Below are 19,003 nucleotides of genomic sequence, written 5' to 3' on the forward strand. Positions count from 1 at the left end.
CTCACGCATGCTGGACGTAGACCTCATTTGCTCCATAGCCACGGCACCCTCTGACCCCGTGGCTCCTGGGACGGGCTCCCTTGAGGGCAGGGGTGGGCACGGAGGCCTCCCTCCTTATCCAGGGACTTTTTCCGAGGGTCCTGTTTGCCCTGACTCACCTGCCCCCAGAAGTCCCCTCTTTCCCAGATGGGCTGAACAAGCCCCCACTTCCTTTCCCGCAGTGCCGAGAAGGAGTGGGGCGACGGCATCCGCGGCCTGTCCCTGAACGCTGCCCGCTATGCCTTGCTGCGTGTGGAGCACGGGCCTCCCCACACCAAGAACTGGAGGTGAGCACTGCCCGTGCCCCGTGTTCCTCAGATGCACAGAAGAGCCGTTTCTGAGCTGGCCTTTGAGTGGGGACCTTGGAGTCTCAGGGGCGTCTTACCTTCAGCCGCTTGGGCACGGTCTGGGGTGTGAACACTGCCTGGTGCAGAGCGAATTGCACAGCTGGGGGCCTTGGAGCAGCGGGGGTGTCCCTGCTGCAGGGCGGGGGTGTGGGGAGCCGGCCCCTCTGCCGGCACAGCCCTGGGCTTGGGGTGGGAGAGGGTGGCTCCTGCTGAAGCACAGGCCATCTGTAGGAAGCCTCTGCCCCTCAGGGTCTCAGCGGGGGCCTCAGGCCTGTGCCCTGGGCCAGTGTCCCCTCAGGGTCTTGGCAGGGGCATCCGGCATGTGTCCTGGGCCATTGTCTCACCTGTCCAGCATGTCACCTGTCCCACCTGTCTAACCTGCCTGTTCACCTGTCCTGCCTGGCTAGTGCCCACCTGTCCATCGGCCCTGCCTGTCCCACCTGGCTTGTGTGGCCTGTCTCACCTGTCACTTGTTCAACTTACCCCACCTGTGTCATGTGTCTCCCCATCCCATCTGTGTCACCTGCCCCTTTTGTCACCTGTCCCGCCTGTCATGTGTCCCCCGTCCCACCTGTGTCACGTGCCCCAGCCGTCCCGCCTGCCCTGTTGATGGGCCGTGTGCGGGTGTGCGGGTGTGCGGGTGAGTGTTGCCGTGGTAACAGCCGCCCCACGCCCGCTGCAGGCCCCAGGTGCTGGTGATGCTGAACCTGGACGCAGAGCAGGCTGTGAAGCACCCCCGCCTGCTGTCCTTCACGTCTCAGCTGAAGGCCGGCAAGGGCCTGACCATCGTGGGCTCGGTGCTGGAGGGGACGTACCTGGACAAGCACACAGAGGCACAGCGGGCCGAGGAGGTGGGCAGGGCAGGGTCTGGGGGCCGGGCCCCTTTCCCACCTGGGCTGCACAGGAAACGCGCCCTGGTATGTCCTCATCGCGATGTGTCAACACGGTGCCGTGCATGGCGCTGCTGTGTTTCAGCCGTGGCGGTGGCTTTGAGCTCGGAGCAGTGTGCTGAGGCCTGGGAGTGCCAGCCGCACCCCGGGACGCTTGGGAGGCGCTGAGGGCCGTTAGCTTTCCAAGGGCGAACCCTGGGACCGCCTCCTCCCGCCGTGGGTGAGCCCCGTCCAGAGACGCAGTCATGGTTCTGCTGCAAGCTCAGTCTCCTCCGCTGTTCGAGCTCACTGGGGGCCGCGTCAGCGTGATGCCCGTGTGCGGCCGAACTTCTGCCCACTCAGAGCTTTGTGGGGAGGGACGGGTGAGTGCCCGGCGCGTGTACCGTGCTGCTACAGTCGGCTCCCCCAGGACATCGGGGCCTGAGACTTCATGTCTTCATTTCTCTGATTTTCAAACTTCTTATGGGAAGCTTCTCCCTGTCCAGAAATGGAATTATGACACCGTCAAAGCCCGCGGGTCCCGTCACGCCACCTGGAGTTACTTCTGTATTTCTCGCTAAAGCGGGGAGTTTCCGAGCACCCACCTGCATGATTTTCATGCCTTGAGCCTCCTTCTTCCCCCTCGTGTCTGTGGGAGTCTGTGGAGCCTACACAAAGTGCCTGTTGTGGTGGTGTGTGTCCGAGGCCCCTCCCATGCGGTGCCCGCTCTGTCCTTGCTGTGGGTCGGGAGCCAGCTCCGTGCTGTCAGGCCCCCACTGGGGCCTTGTGGGTGTGTCCAGGCATCTGCAGGTGGCCCCCGCTGTCCATTTCTCTGCACAACCACAGCCGCACTGAGGCCCGTCCAGATCCAGGCCGGTCAGCCTAGGGGTGGGAACGCAGGCCGTGGGCGTGTGGACGGTGGCAGCCTCAGGTGGCGTGACCTAGGGCCAGGATCCGTGGAGGTAAAACATGGCCCCCGCCCCTCCCGCCACCTTGGCCACGTGGACGGCTGCCCTCTCAGGCTGCTCCACAGGGTCGCTTTTCCAGGGAAGACAGGAGATGCTCTGGGCCTTCCCTTTCCCTGACAGTGGCATCGTGGCTCACCACAGGTTCAGGCGTTAGCTGCTATTGACTGTGAACCTGTGGATTTAGGTATTGTGGTTTTCAGGGGCATGTTCACAGTCCTGGTCCCCGTATGTCCCTTTCCGTGTTGCTTATCCCGTGCTGGAATGCTCTTAGGAGGAATCCTGGAGTTGGAACTGCCCCGATGGTGTGGATTCTAAGAATCCTGGCACCACCTGACCTCCCTGGAGGTGTGTGAAGGTGCGTCTGTGCACACGAGGGACAGGGCCAGGATTGCAGTGACTGGGGGACAGGGCCGGGATTGCAGTGACTGGGGGGATGATGGGACGGCCTGCCACACTCTGCCACAGTCATCACTGCCAAGGGAAGAGCTGCCCTCACTTTCACTCTCACATCTAATGCAGCTCACAGCCAGATCCTCTCCGGCTGACAGCCTTTCGGCTGGGGGCTCTGGGGCAGCCTCAGACAGGAGCCCGCTCTCGTGATGGGAGACTGAGCCCACCCTGCCCCTGCTGCTCTCAGCGAGCCTTTGGCTGTGACTTAGCTGCATTAGTGGTGAGGGCTGGAGCCAGCTGCAGGCCCCGCCTTCCCTTGGCTGCCTCTGGGGTGCACTGCTCTGGGGAGCTGTGTTCTCCTCCACTGTGGCTATGTTAGTGTGAAATTAGAGAAATATGGGCAAATCTTTTTTTTTTTAGTTTTTATTTATTTATTTATGTTTTGAAGCAGAGTCTCACCTGTTGCCCAGGCTGCAATCTGCAATGCAATGGTGCGATCTCAGCCCACTGCAACCTCCACATCCCGAGTTCAAGCAATTCTCTTGCCTCAGCCTTCCAAGTAGCTGGGATTACAGGTGCCCACCACCACGCCCGGCTCATTTTTGTACTTTTAGTAGAGATGGGGTTTCGCCACGGGGGCCAGGCTGGTCTCGAACTCCTGAGCTCAAGTGATTCGTCTGCTTCGGCCTCCCACAGTGCTGGGATTACAGGTGTGAGCCACTGTGCCCGGCCTGAGCAAGTCTGTAAAGCATAGACTTTTCTCTAAGAAGCGTGCGGCTTCGTGACTCATGCAGTCGCCAGAGGCTCACGCACGCCCTTGTGCTCGGTTCTGTGTGGCACTGATTGGCACGAAAGGGGTCCTAAGGCGCTGGCGTTCTTGCTCCCCGCTTGTAAAGGGCCCGCTGCCCTCCGGGTTGAGGTCTGTCTGCATGGGGGCCTCTGTGGCTGCCGCGCCGGGCTGGTGCGGGGACTTGTAGTAACAGGGCCCCCTGACACAGTGCTGAGTTCCTGCCAGGCCAGGGCAGTGCCGCGTCTTCCTGAAACCCTGTAGTCCTGCAAGGTGGTTTTCCCAACGGTGAGGCCGGAGGAGAGGGGAGATCCCCAGCTCCGACTCCTCGGAGCCAGCACGTGGGGTGAACACAGCAGCCGGTCCTGTGGGAAGTGGCCCCCGTGACGTGGCTCCAGCACTTGGAGACCCTCAGGGCCCCTCCAGTGGCTGCGTCCAAACTTGGCTGATCCTGAACAGCGCTTTCCCTGGGCTCTGGTTTCCGGCCAGATGGGGGCCCAGGAACAGAGAGCCTGAATTGCCCTGCAGAGGGGTCTCGTGGGGATGAGAAGCAGCCGCATAAAGGGGCCGCTGTGCAGCCTTTGCTGAAACAGCCGTGCTTCCTGCCGTCTTCCCACGTGACCCCTGATGCGGGCGCTTCCCGGCGCCTTCCTGCCCAGGGGCCGCTGTGTCCACCCCACAGCCTCCGCCTCCAGCTGGTCTCTGCCTCGCTGGGGCCCCTGCCTCTGCTCGCTGGCTGGTGCCCCTTGGGGGTAACATGTTCAGGTCTTTCCTGACCTAAGCAAAAGTCTCAAAGAGGAGCATATCTGCTGGCCCTGCACCCTGTCCCGTCTTGCCCCAGGCAGCTGGGCAGAAGGTGGAGGTGTCGAGAGCAGGGTGTGGGCGAGGGGTGCCCGAGGAGGAGCGGGGTTGTGGGAGAACATTGGGTGTTGTTTTGTGTATGGAGGGCTGGTGGAGTTCTAGGTGTGAGCCAGGGTAGGGGGTGAGGACACCAGTCAGGCTGACATAGGGGCCACTGGAATCTTGGCAAAGGATTCAGGTGGTGGCTCTGGTCTCTGAGTGGCCCAGGGCTGCCATGATGGGATAGAGACCACACGGCTCGCAGCAAAGGGCGTCTGTTCTCTCCCAGTTCTGGAGCCCGGGAGTCTGAGATGAAGGAGACCACAGGCCACGCTGCCTCCAGAGTCTCCTGGGAGGATCCTCACGCCTCCTCCAGCTCCTGTGGCCCCAAGGCGACCCTGGCCGCCGGTCCCTCTGCCTCTGTCCACGCCTGCACGCAGCCGCCCCTCCCAGTCTGAGAGCTCTTCCTGCCTTCATCCTGTAAGGTCATTTGTCAGTGGCTTCAGGGCCCAACTCTGACCCAGGATGCTCTCTCAAGATCATCACTTAATTACAGGGTTCTTCACTACATCCACAGAGACAGTTTTTTCAAATAAGCTCGCATTCTCAGGTTCCCGGGGCCGGGATGTGGGTATCCTCTTTTTGGGGGCCACCATTCAACCCACTGCAATTGTGCTCTGGGCCCTAAAATTCATATCTGATACACGTGTACAGTATGTTCACCCCATCCCAGCGTCTCCCAAAGTCTCAGCCCTGCACAGACTAGCTGAGTCCCAAGTCTCATGTAAATCTCATCGCTCAGAGCTCCCAAATCTCATCCTGTAAGCATCCAAACCAGAAGCCAGTGAAATGTGGGATCTGGTCCATCCTGGACAGAACTGCTCTGTCTGTAGATCTGTGCAAGCAAGGAAGTGGTTATCCCAGAACGCAGCAGGGGACAGTCCGGGAGAGGCATGTTTGCTCCAAAAGGGAGAATCAGGCGGGAAGGGGCCACTGGTACCACACAAGGCTGAGACCCAGCAGGGCAGGCTCTGGGGTTCCAGGGCTTGAGGTTGCCCGAAGATCAGAGGGTGGAAGGCCTGTGTCCACACACGTGTGGCTTTAGTGCGTGGCAGGCCCTCGGCCACGCTTGTGCAGCCCCCCCACGGAGTCGAGCCACTCAGACACCCCCGGGAGGAGACTGCACACAGCAGTGACCCCCACCCCCCCCGGGAGGAGACTGCACACAGCAGTGACCCCCCCACACCCCGGGAGGAGACTGCACACAGCAGTGACCCCCGACCCCGGGAGGAGACTGCACACAGCAGTGACCCCCACCCCCCCCCGGGAGGAGACTGCACACAGCAGTGACCCCCCCACACCCCGGGAGGAGACTGCACACAGCAGTGACCCCCGACCCCGGGAGGAGACTGCACACAGCAGTGACCCCCACCCCCCCCGGGAGGAGACTGCACACAGCAGTGACCCCCCCACACCCCGGGAGGAGACTGCACACAGCAGTGACCCCCGACCCCGGGAGGAGACTGCACACAGCAGTGACCCCCCCCCCCCCCCCGGGAGGAGACTGCACACAGCAGTGACCCCCCCACACCCCGGGAGGAGACTGCACACAGCAGTGACCCCGACCCCGGGAGGAGACTGCACACAGCAGTGACCCCCACCCCCCCCGGGAGGAGACTGCACACAGCAGTGATCCCCCCACACCCCAGGAGGAGACTGCACACAGCAGTGACCCCCCCCCACTGCCATTGTTCTTAGGGTTGCTTCATCCTGGACCTCACGGCCTCTCTTTAAAGAGTTGCTAGTTTGACCCTTTTTCGGGTGTTTCTGAGGCACCAGGTGTATGAACCTGGCCCAGAGAATCCAAGTGAAGTGGCGGGTGGGTCTAGAATGTTGTGGATCACCTCAGAGAACTGCCTGGCGTTGTGTGCCCAGAGCAGCCCTCCACATCACCTGCACATGCATCAGTCGCACCTGCTCTGTGTGTCTCTCCCCAGTGTGTGAGCGCGCGTGCACACACACGCACACACACACGCACACGCACACAGCGGCCTGGAGCACCGCAGCACACCATTGAGCTTTCGGGCCTTCCCTCCTGCTGGGTCCACGGAGCTGGTGGGGGTGCTCTGGCCACCGTGGGTGGTGGGTGTGGGTCTGTGCGCCCCGCTCCTTCTTGGGGGCCGTAGCACTAACTTGTCCTGTCTCCCACAGAACATTCGGTCCCTGATGAGTGCAGAGAAGGCCAAGGGTTTCTGCCAGCTGGTGGTCTCATCCAGCCTGCGGGACGGCATGTCCCACCTGATCCAGTCGGCCGGCCTGGGCGGCCTGAAGCACAACACAGTGCTCATGGCCTGGCCTGCGTCCTGGAAGCAGGAGGACAACCCCTTCTCCTGGAAGAACTTCGTGGGTAGGTGTGGCTGGTGGCCCCTTGGCATCCCCTCACTGTCCCCTCTGCATTCCCTCACCGTCCCCTCACTGTCCCCTCTGCGTCCCTTCACCGTCCCCTCACTGTCCCCTCTTCCTCCCCTCAGCGTCCCCTCACTATCCTCTCTTCCTCCCCTCAGTGTCCCCTCACTGTCCCCTCTTCCTCCCCTCAGCGTCCCCTCACTGTCCCCTCTTCCTCCCCTCAGCGTCCCCTCACTGTCCTCTCTTCCTCCCCTCAGCGTCCCTTCACTGTCCCCTCTGTGTCCCCTCACTGTCTCCTCAGCTTCCCTTCACCGTTCCCTCACTGTCCCCTCGCTGTCCCCTCGATGTCCCCTCACCATCCCCTCACTGTCCCCTCACTGTCCCCTCACCGTCCCCTCGCTGTCCCCTCGATGTCCCCTCGATGTCCCCTCACCATCCCCTCACTGTCCCCTCGACGTCCCCTCAATGTCCCCTCGCTGTCCCCTCGATGTCCCCTTGATGTCCCCTCACCGTCCGCTCGCTGTCCCCTCACCGTCCACTCGCTGTCCCCTCGCCGTCTCCTCGCTGTCCCCTCGCCGTCTCCTCGCTGTCCCCTCGACGTCCCCAGGCCTGTGCGCTGTCAGGTCCCGATGGGCCTCGAGGCTGCCGGCCTGAGGGTGTGTGCTCCGAGGCTGTGGAGGGCTCTGGCCTGGGGAGTGGTCATCTGAAAGCGTCCAGGCACTCCCTCCCCTTCTCCCAGAGCCCACGAGGGCTGGGGGAGTCCCTGGGCGCATGACCAGCAACTGAACTCTGCTGTGAGTCTCTGGCTGGGCCTTGGAGGAGCTGACGGAGTGAGGGTGGGGGCTTTGCGGGGACGCCACTCACCTCGCCGTGCCCGCCCCTGCGCCGGCTGTGAGTCCCGGGGGAGGCCAGACGCTTCCGCCCCGTCCCACACCCTGGCCTCAGGTGACCTGCGGACGGCCGCCTCTCTCACAGACACCGTCCGCGACACCACCACCGCGCACCAGGCTCTGCTGGTGGCCAAGAACGTCGACTCGTTTCCGCAAAACCAGGAGCGCTTCAGCGGGGGCTGCATCGACGTGTGGTGGATCGTGCACGACGGCGGCATGCTCATGCTGCTGCCCTTCCTGCTGCGCCAGCACAAGGTGGGGTGCGCTGGGGACGGGTGGGGACGGGGATGCACCGGCCGGAGCACGGCTACCCCCCGCGCCGCGGGCCGGGCAGGCTCCTCCGAGGACCCGCAGCGACGCCCGCCCCGTCTCCAGGTGTGGAGGAAGTGCCGGATGCGCATCTTCACCGTGGCCCAGGTGGACGACAACAGCATCCAGATGAAGAAGGACCTGCAGATGTTCCTGTACCACCTGCGCATCAGCGCCGAGGTGGAGGTGGTGGAGATGGTGAGGCCTGCGGCTTGAGGGGAGGAGGTCGGAGGGGAAGTGGGGAGGAGGTGGGGGTGGAGGGGGAGGGCTGTGGGCCTCGTGAGGTGGAGGTGGAGGTGGGGAGGAGAAGGTGGTGGCGATTGTGGTGGGGACTGCCAGGCCTTGTGGGGTGGTTGAGGAGGCTTGGTTTTGGAATCGTCAGGACAATGCAGAGAGCACAGAGCCCCGTTGTCCCTGTTGACACCTCGTGTAACCTGGGCGTGGGTGTTGCCCTAGAGCCGGCGTCGGCGTCTCCATGTGCCCCATGGTCTCATGTCCTCCTCGGCCCGGGGCCCTGTCCAGGACCTCACACCTCAGTGGTATTGCCATGGTGGGTGCACCTCTGAGCACCTCCCGTTTTGGGTGCTCTCCCCAGATGGGCTCAGTCCCATGGCTAGAAACCACACGTCAGCAGTCGGGACTCGGGGAGAAGGGCACTGGTCAGAGGGAGGCCGGGCCGCAGCCATCGCGTAGAACAGACAGCCCCTCAGTCAGCTGCAGGTGGGGCCTGGACAGAGACTCGTCCTGTCCTTCAAGCCTGGAGAGGACGGGGTTGATGGGCGGAGGCCTGACGTGGGAGTGCTTGCTCCGGGCCCCCAAGCATGAAGCTCTGGACCCTGGGGGTCTGGTGGGCCCCTTGTGCTGGATAGAACCATGCTATTGCTCCCTACCAGCCCACCCGGATCCACGGCTGTGCCTTCCCCTGTGGTCCTGTTGGCGGTCCTGGGACTTTGTGGGTTCTGACCCCATGTGGATCACACCAACTACACTGGCCTTGAAGTCAGAACCCGCAAAGTCCTGATTTCTTCTGGCTCCCGTGACCCCAGCGCACGGTTTTGCAGGCCCTCGGTGGCCTGGACTCCTGGAGGTGGGTGCTGGGAAGACGTAAAGCTGGATAGAGACTGTCATGCTGTCCCCCAGGAAGCCATCTGTGCCCCTGCAGCAGCCTGGGAGGTGCGGTCTCCGCAGCCCCCCAGCCCCTCAGCCCCCCAGCCCTGAGTATGGCAGAGGCCCCAAGCACCTGCTCCTGGTTTGTGTCTGGCTGTGAGAGGCCAGGCATGGCTTCGTGCCCCGCTGACAACCTTCTGTGTTTCTGCGTCAGTTCCCGTGGAGCTCGCTTGTCCCGTGGGGCTGCTTTTCTTCTTGCCCTGTGGGACCTTTCCGAGGCCGAGGCTGAGGCCTGCGTGACGCCCGGCGGTTTTCTGCCCAGTTTTGTACACTGGGCTTAGTTTGCACGTGGCCGTGTCTTCGGGGACGATGGCTGGAGTTTGTCTTGCTTGGACGAGGCTTTGCAGGTTCAAGGTTGTAGGAGTTATTATTGGTGCTAATAGTTGTATGAATAACGTTATTTCCAAGTCATAAAACCACTTAGTAAAATGGTAACAAAATGCTGCCTGGGAGAACCAGCCCTGCCAGGGGCCCAGGTGGGGCAGCCATTGGGGCCCAGAGGAAACAGGCAAAGTGAGCCCATGGCCCCTGCCGCACCCCCAGCCGTACCCCAGCACCCCTGTGGTGCCAGAGGCAGCTCACCAGCTCCTGAGCAGGGGTTGTTAGCTCTGAAGTCCGGGAACCTGCAGTTCCCAGCACCCCCGATGCTCCCGGCCACATCTCTGGCAGGGCTGGTGCTGCCCGCCCCCCGTGGCCCTGGCCCCAGGTACAAGTGTCACCTGGCTGGAGAGGGGTGTGTGGGCCGCTGCCATTCAGTCTGGCATGCTGTTTGTTTTTTAAAAAAATTTTTGAGACAAAGTCTCGCTCTGTCCCTGAGGCTGGAACCTCCATCTCCTGGGTTCAGGCAATTCTCCTGCCTCAGTCTCCCAAGTAGCTGGGACTACAGGTGCGCATCACCGCACTTGGCTAATTTTTTTTTTTTTTTTTTTTTTTTTTTATTTTTAGCAGAGATAGGGTTTCACCATGATGGCCAGGCTGGTCTCAAACTTCTGACTTCAAGTGATCCACCTGCCTCAGCCTCCCAAAGTGTTGGGATGACTGGTGTGAGCCACTGGGCCCGATCTGGTGTGCTGTTTTAAACACTGGTGCTTAACAGGCACAGCTGCTCCCAATTCCCATGAGCCAGGTGCAGCGGGTGAGACCCAGGGGTCCTGCACGGTGGGTACAGCGGGTGAGACCCAGGGGTCCCGCACAGGTGGATGCAGGGGTCCCGCACGGCGGGTACAGCAGGTGAGACCCAGGGGTCCCGCACAGGTGGACGCAGGGGTCCCGCACAGCGGGTGCACCGGGTGGACGCAGGGGTCCCACACAGCAGGTGCAGCAGGTGAGACCCAGGGGTCCCGCACGGCGGGTGCAGCAGGTGGACGCAGGGGTCCCGCATGGCGGGTGCACTGGGTGAGACCCAGGGTCCCACACGGTGGGCGCTGAGGTTGTGCTGTGGCTTCTCCATGTGTCCTGGGTGGGTTTCCCGTGGTGCCGAGCCCCCCTGAGCATAGACAGTGACACCTGTGGGCGTGGATCCTGCAGCCCCATGGGGCAGTGCCTTGCCCTGAGCTGCGTGCGCCGGGTTGGTTTGTGACTGTGGCCTTGTCCTCACAGCTGCCCTTGTGCCCGGTCGGAGGGTCCTGGGGAGGGACATGAGCAGAGTGTGTGTGCAGCGTGACTGCCCGTTGTCTCACACCTTCCTGGCCACTGGGCGGGGGGCCTGAGAGCCAGAGGGGGCCTGTGGGGCCCGGGACACATGGCCTCTCCCACCGCTCAGGGCAGCTCAGTCTGGGTGCCGGGGTGGTGGTGGAGGCAGTCATGGTTCTGTGCACACCGGGCTCACTCTGTGCTTGGGAACTTTCTAGGTTGAAAACGACATTTCTGCTTTCACCTACGAGAGGACACTCATGATGGAGCAGAGGTCACAGATGCTGAAGCAGATGCAGCTGTCCAAGAACGAGCGGGAGCGAGAGGTGCGTGGGGGCCGCGGCCACAGAGCTCAGACTTTCTGAGAAGTACAGCCGGCTTCGCTGAGTCTTTCCTGGGACTCTCTTGCAGCCCAGGAGGGTCCTCCAGGGAGCATTCCTCAGGTGCTGCGTTGCGGTCTCAGCCCCCGGTCTGCGTGGAGGTGGCAGAGGCCCTGCAGGAGCACAGGAGTGGGGTCAGAGCCAGAGCGCGTCAGAGCCTGGGCGTGCGGGTGCCTGGTTAGAGGAGCGGCGGCCTGCCAGAGGCACGCTCACGTACAGGAAGGGACAGGGCCGGGACCTTTGAACTTAGCTTTTCTGACTGAGCAGCGATGCAGGCGGGAGACGTGGGGACCCTCCCCAAGGGCGGTGCCCTCTGACAGGGTCAGCGGCTTCTGAGCCAGATGAGTGCCCGCATGCGTGCCTGCATGAGTGCCCACATGAGTGCCTGCAGCTTCTTACGATGGCTGCTTCGTCTCACAGCCTGAAACCCCAGAGCCCCTCAGCGCCCTTCCCCGCAGCGTGCGCAGATTCTGTCCTGTCCAAGACCAAGTGGGAGGGGAGAGTGTGTGTGTGGGGAGGGAGGGAAGTGAGCTGGAGAGGAGGTGCCACCACACCCTGCCACCAGTGCAGACCTGCTCAGCCTCCGCACATGGAAGCTGCTCGCCCAGCCGCAGAGGCTTGGGCTCCGTGGGTACCTGTAGGCTGCTGAGGATGTCCAGGTGTGTCCACCTGAGCTAAACTGGGCTGGGCCCCGTGGCCATTGTGAGACCCTGAGGGCAGGCGTTTCTGGGGTCACTTCACGCCGGAGGACGGTGTGGGGGTCGCCTGGTAGCAGGATGCTCAGCTCTGTGAGGTCACGGCCCCGTGGGGTCTTCGTGGCTCCCACCAGGCTGGCATCACACACGTGTCTGTGTCTGCAGACCAGGTGCAGGCGATGGTTTTCTGAGACTACAGTGGCAGCAGCGGCAGGGACAGAGGCTTTGCCTGCCCTGGGGCCTCGGCCTCAGCAGGAACCTGCAGTACACGGGTCTGTGTATGGGGCCATATGCGCTGCCAGCCGGAATCACTAAGCAGTGACCACCCTCTCCCCAACAGAGAAGCGCGGCTCTGCCCGCTCCCAGACCCTGGGAAGGTCAGGGTGGGCACAGATGTGGGAACCAGGGGGGATGCCCAGCTTGTCTGTGGACAGAGACCCCTTCCACGGCGGCCCGGGCAGCCAGGAGTGCTGGGAGGACCCACATCCTCTGTTTCTGTCCAGGCCAGGTCCCTGAGCTCCAGCAGGGTCGCCCTGGCATCACAAGGGTTCAGCCCAGGTCCAGCCAGGAGCAAGAATCCACCCACGGCTTGATGGGAAGTTCAGTGTGGAGAGTCGGCAAATGCTGAGCGAGGAGGGAACGGGGGCGGGAACGGCAAGCTCTTGCTCGAAGGGCGTCTGCTGGGCCAGGGCGGGGTTGCAGGTATCGCTGCTCTGCAGAGGCCGGGGTTTGGCTGAGCCACTGTGCAGACGCTGGCTGGGCACCCTCTAGTGCCCTACACGGTGGCCCTCAGGGCCAGGTGGGCGGCGCTGGCTCTGGCGAGAGCGGGCAGCCCTTGGGCTCTGGTTTCGCGTTCAAGGCCACGGGAAATTTAGGCTGGGCCGGGCTGTGAGGTGACTGCAGGGCCAGCCACAGTGAGTAGAGGCCTGGGGCCTGCTGTCCATGTCCAGAGAGGGAGGCAGCCCCAGGCCCTCCCCAATCTGTGCCAGCCTCTTCCCTTTCTGGAAGGACTGGCATCCAAGTTAAGCATGTTTATTTGGGGAGGAAGAACCTGGTCCAGTGAAATCACTCTGGGCCTTTGGCTTTTTAAAATCATCCCGGGGCTCACAGACTCCTGAAGCCCCCGGGACGAGCGGCTCCCCCGGGCTGCGGCACAGACTCAGGCAGGGCTCCAGCCACGGTGGGAGAGGTGGCCATTCCGGCACATGTGTAAATATCACTTCCAAGGTGGCACCCGTGTCTGGGAGCTCCCACTGGCCTCCCCTTCAGACTGGCCACAACAGCAGGAGGGCGTGAAGGGTACAGGGAGGGAGGGAGGACCCCGTGGAGGGTGTTCAACCACCAGGGACTGTGACGTTGGTGTGACCTCGCAGTGAGGGCACCACTTCCCCTTCGGCGCCTACAGCGAGGGGCGGACGGTGTTCTCATTTTCCTTGGATTATCCGAAGTGACCTATGGGGCCGGCCCTGTCATTGGCCCCAACGGTGCCCCACAGGGCCCCAGTCAGCCTGGCTGGCCCCCAAACGTCCCCTGGCTGGTCAGACACAGCCTGCTTCCCTGGGACAGGGCCTGGATGCTGGCACGGCCCCACCTGCCCCGAGCCTCCCTGAGACAGGGACGCCTGCATGCCGGTTGTGTGGGCGAGCGGGTGGTCTCGGGCGAACACAGTGTGTGTGGAGCCCCGCCAGGTAGGGGGAGACTCTCCCAGCACGTGTCCCCTCCTGTCAGCACGGGGTCGTGGGGCCTTTCTCTCCAGTTCAGGGCCAGGGCGGGACGGTGAGGGGGTGAAGATGGGAGGAGGAAGTGAGCGTTTGGTCGGGAAGCCTGGGAGGAGGGAGGCAGCCGTGGGAGCGGCGCAGGGCCAGTGTGGGAAGCCAGGCTGGGTCCCGGGTCAGGCACGCAGGGCCCTTCTGGTTCTGTGACCTGGCCTCGCCTCTGGCCTGGCGTCCCGGGTCGTTCTCGCCCGGGGGAGTTTTGAGACTGGCTGGTCTCAACGAATCCCGGTCCCACCAGGCCCAGCTGATCCACGACAGGAACAGTGCGTCCCACACCGCAGCAGCGGCCAGGACCCAAGCGCCACCTACGCCAGACAAGGTGCAGATGACCTGGACCAGGGAGAAGCTGATTGCCGAGAAGTACAGGAACAGAGACACCAGCCTGTCTGGGTTCAAAGACCTCTTCAGCATGAAGCCGTGAGTGTCCGTGCATGTGACAGGTCCTGGCAGTGCTGACCCGACAGTGAGGACACAGTCCCTTCCCTGACCACTGAAGAGCTTCGGGGCAACCCCACAGGCCAGTGGGCCCGTTAGAGAATAGGGAGCCGCCTGAGCGGGCACTGAGGGGTCCTGCTGCTGCCAAGGCCGGGCCCTGAGTTCGACCCTGTGGCCGGGCGCTGAGGGGTCCTTCTAGTGCTGAGGCCGGGCGCTGAGGGGTCCTTCTAGTGCTGAGGCCGGGCGCTGAGGGATCCTTCTAGTGCTGAGGCCGGGCGTTGAGGGGTCCTTCTAGGACCTAGGCTGGGCCCCAGTGTTAACCACACAGCTGGGTGCCAAGTGGTCCTCCTGGTACCTAGGCCGGCCCCGAAGTCAGCCCTGCAGCCAGGCCTGCTCTGCTCTGCTGTGCAAGCCTCACTGTGGCAGGCAGATGAGTGTTCCATGGAGGCGAGGAGGTGTGTGCCGGTGGGCACGGAATTCCTGGCCTTCACCCTGTGGGTAGTTCAGGCTGCTGTCAGGCCCCAGGGCCTGCCCCACGCCAAGGCTCCCACTTGTGGCCTTGGGCTGCGAACACCGGGGCTGGACAAGGTCCTTGGGGGTGTGGGTCTGGTTCTGCAGACGCAGCCTCTGAGTCCCAGGGTGACAGCACCAGAGACACCTCTCACCTGGGGTTGGAGCCAGATCCTAAAGCTGGATTCTCAGGAAGGACTGGGGGCTCCCAGGCCCTGTGGGGTGGGACGAGGTGGCCTTCTCCCCGGCAGCCGTGATGTCTGGAACAGCCCCGGTGCTCACCTCTGAAGTCAGTAACGCACTCTTGTTTTTCTCTGCTGCATAGAGAATGGGGAAACCTGTAAGTCCACTCGCTACTACCAGGTTGCCTCCCGGGCCCGGTTGCCCTGCATGCCTGTGTGTGCATGGCCTGTGTGTGTCTGTGTGTGTGTGTTCCAGGCCTGTGCTTGCCCTGTGCACGCTGGCCTGTGTGCATCCGAGTGTGGCCAGAGCTTACCTAGCGCTGCTGCGGCTTTCACATCAACTTCCTGTTGCCTTTGCTCCCCTCTGTTCACGGTGGCTCCAGCACACACCTGAAGCCTCTTCCTAAGTGAGGCCCAGGAACTGAGACCTGGGAGGTGGCCGAGCTGCTCCAGAGTGGAGGGGAGGCGCGTGCCTCACAGGGCCCGTCAGTGAGGCCCAGGAACTGAGACCTGGGAGGTGGCCGAGCTGCTCCAGAGTGGAGGGGAGGCGCGTGCCTCACAGGGCCCGTCAGTGAGGCCCAGGAACTGAGACCTGGGAGGTGGCCGAGCTGCTCCAGAGTGGAGGGGAGGCGTCCGCCTCGCAGGGCCCATCAGTCCTTCCACGTCCTTCTAGGTCGGGCGCTAGCTGAGTTGCGCCCCACATGGAATGCCTTCCATGTTAAAGCCGTACACCCTGGGGATTGACCGTTCAGTCTCCAGGCGGAGAGGGTTGCAGATCAGTTCTCTGTGTGGTCGGACCCTGGGGTGGGAGCTGCTTGTGTCTGAGCTCCGGGGTGGGTGGGAGGGAGCACCCTGGACGGACCCCCAAGCTGCTCCCTGGGAGTCCTCGACGCTGTCTCTGTCCCCTGCCTGCCCCTGCCAGTAACCGCCTGGGTTGTGTTTTCCTTGTGGGCAGGCAGTGCCTGGGGCCTGAGTGAGGAACGCCTTGGCTGAGTGGCCACACTTCCCTTTTTATCTTTAACCCTGAAATCTGAATTAATCAGACTTGAGAAACTGCAGCTGTGTGGGAGGCGTGTAGGGAATCCCTGTACTTCCTGCTCCATTCTGTGAATCTGAAAGTGCCTTCAGAATAGCGTATTAATTAAAGCTGCAGAATGAGGACGCAGACCCAGGAGTAGGGTTTGACACACACGTGCACGCACACTCGGGGACCTGCAGTGGCACCTGTGCCTCCTCCCAGCACCAGGGCTTGCCTCTCCTGGGCTGGGGCAGGGGCAGGTCCCCACAGGCCTGTAGGGTCAGGAGAAGGTGGGCCAGAATGGATGAAGCATGGGCTTTGTGTTCATGTGGGGCGTGCGTTTGGGACGGCACTGACTCTCCTGGCCCAGCAGTTCCTTGGGGTTGGGCTAGAAGTCCTCCGAAGATCTGGAGGTTGGGCCCTGACCTCTTCTGGGCAGTGCAGGTGTGAGATGTGCGCAGCTTACTGTGACGTCACTGGGAGCGCACTTAGGAATGTCTGTGCATTTGTGTGCGTGCTCGCATGTACCTGTCAGCGCACCTGCAGGTGGACATGTACCTGCCTGTGTGCGTGTCTGCGTACGTGTTAGTATGCATGTCTGCACATACTATGCATGTCTTACATGTTAGTGTGTCTGTACCTGTTTGTGTGCACATTATGACTGCACGCCTATTTGTGTGTGCATGATAGTGTGTGCACGTGTTTGTGTATTAGTGTGACCGCATGCCTGTGTGTACGTCAGTGTGTCTGCATGTATGTGTGCGTGCGTACACACATTAGTGTGCTTATCTGTGCCTGTGTCTGCACTAGTCCTCCTTGCTGTGGCAGCCGGCATACTCCACCAGCAGCCAAGGGACAGGTCCCTGCTCCCCCCCAGCACTCACTGCTGTAGACGTGCTGCCTTCTCCGACCCCCCCTTGCCCCTGGCCTGGTCTCACTTCCTGGCGTTGCTCTTTGTCCCCAAACACACTGGTAATTGTGGTCTATCCAGAAGTCGAATTCAAAGTTCCAAGTTCCTGTAACGAAAGCCCCTTGACTGTACTGTGGACAGAGACCCCATCTGTAATTAGACCAAGCTGGAGAGGAGATGAAAGGCCTCTCGGTGTTCCTCCTGGAAATTGGTGGTTGTGATCAGGTTTATTTGGCTTAAGGGTCAAGTGGATCAAAGGGCGTGAGCCTGGACGGCGTCCGTGGGGCCTCTCCGTGACCCTGCATGGGCGGGCTCTGTCTGTCCGCCGCCGCCCCTCTGCGTCCAGGGCACTGGTGACCTCCCCAGGGGGCCACGGTCATGACTGTGCTGACTGCAGCTGGCCTGAGACCCGCTCTGACTTGCAGGTCCACACACAGGCCGGGTTTTTCCAACACAGAAACGCGAGTGCTCCCCTAGGGCTGCCCTCTGCCGGCGTTTCCCGAGGTGGCTTCCTGGAATGCCAGTTCTGCTGCGGTTTCGGGGCCTGCCTAGGGAGGGGACCATGGGGTAGAGGAGGGAGGTAAGCTCTGTCCCGCAGGGGCCTGAGCACTGCACAGCATGATTCTGCAGTGTCCCCAAACCTGGTTGGCTGGGGAGTCTCCTGGGGGACCACGGCCGGGCCCAGGCTGCCAGGGACGCTTTGAGACATGGACTGGCCACGGCAGCTTCGGAGAGCAGACAGGGAGGGCCGTGGAGCAGAGCTGCGTTGTCAGTGAGGACGGAAGGCCGGGGCTGGACGGCCACACAGTGGAAGTGCTTGTCCTTTAGCCCTTGGCCAGGCAGGGGCAGGGTGGGCTGTGGGAGGGGACCCCAATAGTGGCCACTGTGAGCGCCTGTGCCTCCAGCTGAGTTCTCGGCAGACCCTGCCCCCCCGAGAGCTTCAGCAGCGATGGCTGCACAGGCCGGGGGTACCTCGGGGCCTTTCCTTCCTGAGCTTCTGGGCCCTGGACCCAGTCGTATCAGGACCCTCGGAGAGGAGAGGAGAGGACGGGAGGGGAGGGGAGGGGAGAGGAAAGGAGGGGAGAGGAGGCCACGTGTGCTCAGCCTGACGGGTGGTGCTTGGCAGCGTCTGACATGGGGTTTAGGGGCAACGCCATGAATGTCAAGAGAAATGTGTCAGCCTTGAAGGCGTCAGGCACACGGGACACCCAGACGGTTTCCACTCTGTTCTGCCTGCTTCGCAGACGTAGATGTAGTTGAGAAAGCGCTTGTTGTTTGTGTCGTGTGACTAGCCCTTAGAAGCTTGGCAGCCTTAGTGTGCTGAGTTCTAGGTGCCTGGAGGCCAAAGCACCCACTGCTGAACAGCCGCCCCGCTGCAGTCAGCGCCTCTCGCTCAGAGCGGCCGCCTCTGCATCCTTCAGGGTCAGAGGAACCGCCTGATCCTGACTCACACAGCCCTTTCCAGCGCGTGTAAATGTGGCTCATCAGGGCTCGGCTCAGCCTCATGTCCAGAGCGTGGGGCGCACCTGCTGCCCGCTGACCGTGCCCACCTCCCCCGCAGGGACCAGTCCAACGTCAGGCGGATGCACACGGCTGTGAAGCTCAATGGCGTCGTCCTCAACAAGTCCCAGGACGCCCAACTGGTCCTGCTCAACATGCCAGGGCCCCCCAAAAACCGGCAGGGAGACGAGAACTGTATCCTTCCCCGCAGTGTGCCTGCTGGGCATGTGGGCATCCCCTGGCGGCTTCTCACTGAGACCTGGGATTGTGGGTCCTGTGAGCGAGACTGGCTTCCCGCCTCTCCTTCAGCCCCAGGCCCTGGGAGCTGCGACTGGGATGCAGTGGGGCTCTGAGGCCAGTGGTGACGGGGCCAGAGTTGAGGCCAACCCTGCATTGGTGTGGGAGAGGGAGGACCCGACTACAGTACCAGCCCCACTGTCTCCGGGTGCTCAGGGCTGCCCTGGGGCTGGGAGGCTCCCTGTTGTGCACCCCCACAGCGGCTGTGCATTGTGGGACCTCTGCTGGGGCTCGGCCCCACCCTGCCCGGACGATGGTGGGAGGTGAAGAGCCCAGCTCGGCTTTAAGGCCCCAATTAGCCGCAGCTTTGGGAATTTGTGCTTTGTTGGGAAGGAGAACTCCGCGGTGCATCTGGGCGTATTGGCACAGACAGGGCGATGCCTGGCACATCCCTGCCAGGTCGGCACCAAGAGCTGGGGCCAGTGAGGGCATGTCCTCCACGGGTCCTGGTCAGGAGCTGTGGCCCAGGTCCCCTAGAGACTGGCAAGGACCCAGTCCTTTGGCTGGGGTTCCCTGTCGTGGGGTCAGCACCGTGGGCTCTGTCGCTGTCTGTGCTCATCCTTCCTGTGGCCACGGTGCTCCTTCTCTTTCCTGAGCACCGGCCTCTCTCTCCCCTGCCTTGCCTCTCTGTGCCCGGGGGTCTCTCTAATCCCCACC

The 19,003-nt window shown here is 62.6% G+C and overlaps 1 protein-coding gene across 4 annotated transcripts in view; it reads left to right on the top strand.

The window, feature by feature from the left end:
• Positions 1-19,003, top strand: part of SLC12A7 (solute carrier family 12 member 7) — a 60,498-nt gene that overhangs the window by 39,281 nt on the left and 2,214 nt on the right. For 3 of the 4 annotated variants that reach the window (XM_050795175.1, XM_050795176.1, XM_050795177.1), the window contains exons 16-23: positions 222-326; positions 1,069-1,237; positions 6,452-6,647; positions 7,622-7,791; positions 7,912-8,043; positions 10,863-10,970; positions 13,733-13,911; positions 18,111-18,244. In XM_050795175.1, the coding sequence (XP_050651132.1) occupies positions 222-326; positions 1,069-1,237; positions 6,452-6,647; positions 7,622-7,791; positions 7,912-8,043; positions 10,863-10,970; positions 13,733-13,911; positions 18,111-18,244 (1,193 nt within the window). The other variant, XM_050795178.1, reaches the window with a different exon arrangement.

Source organism: Macaca thibetana, chromosome 6 (assembly GCF_024542745.1).
Source record: "Macaca thibetana thibetana isolate TM-01 chromosome 6, ASM2454274v1, whole genome shotgun sequence".
In the NCBI taxonomy this organism is placed as follows: domain Eukaryota; kingdom Metazoa; phylum Chordata; class Mammalia; order Primates; family Cercopithecidae; genus Macaca; species Macaca thibetana.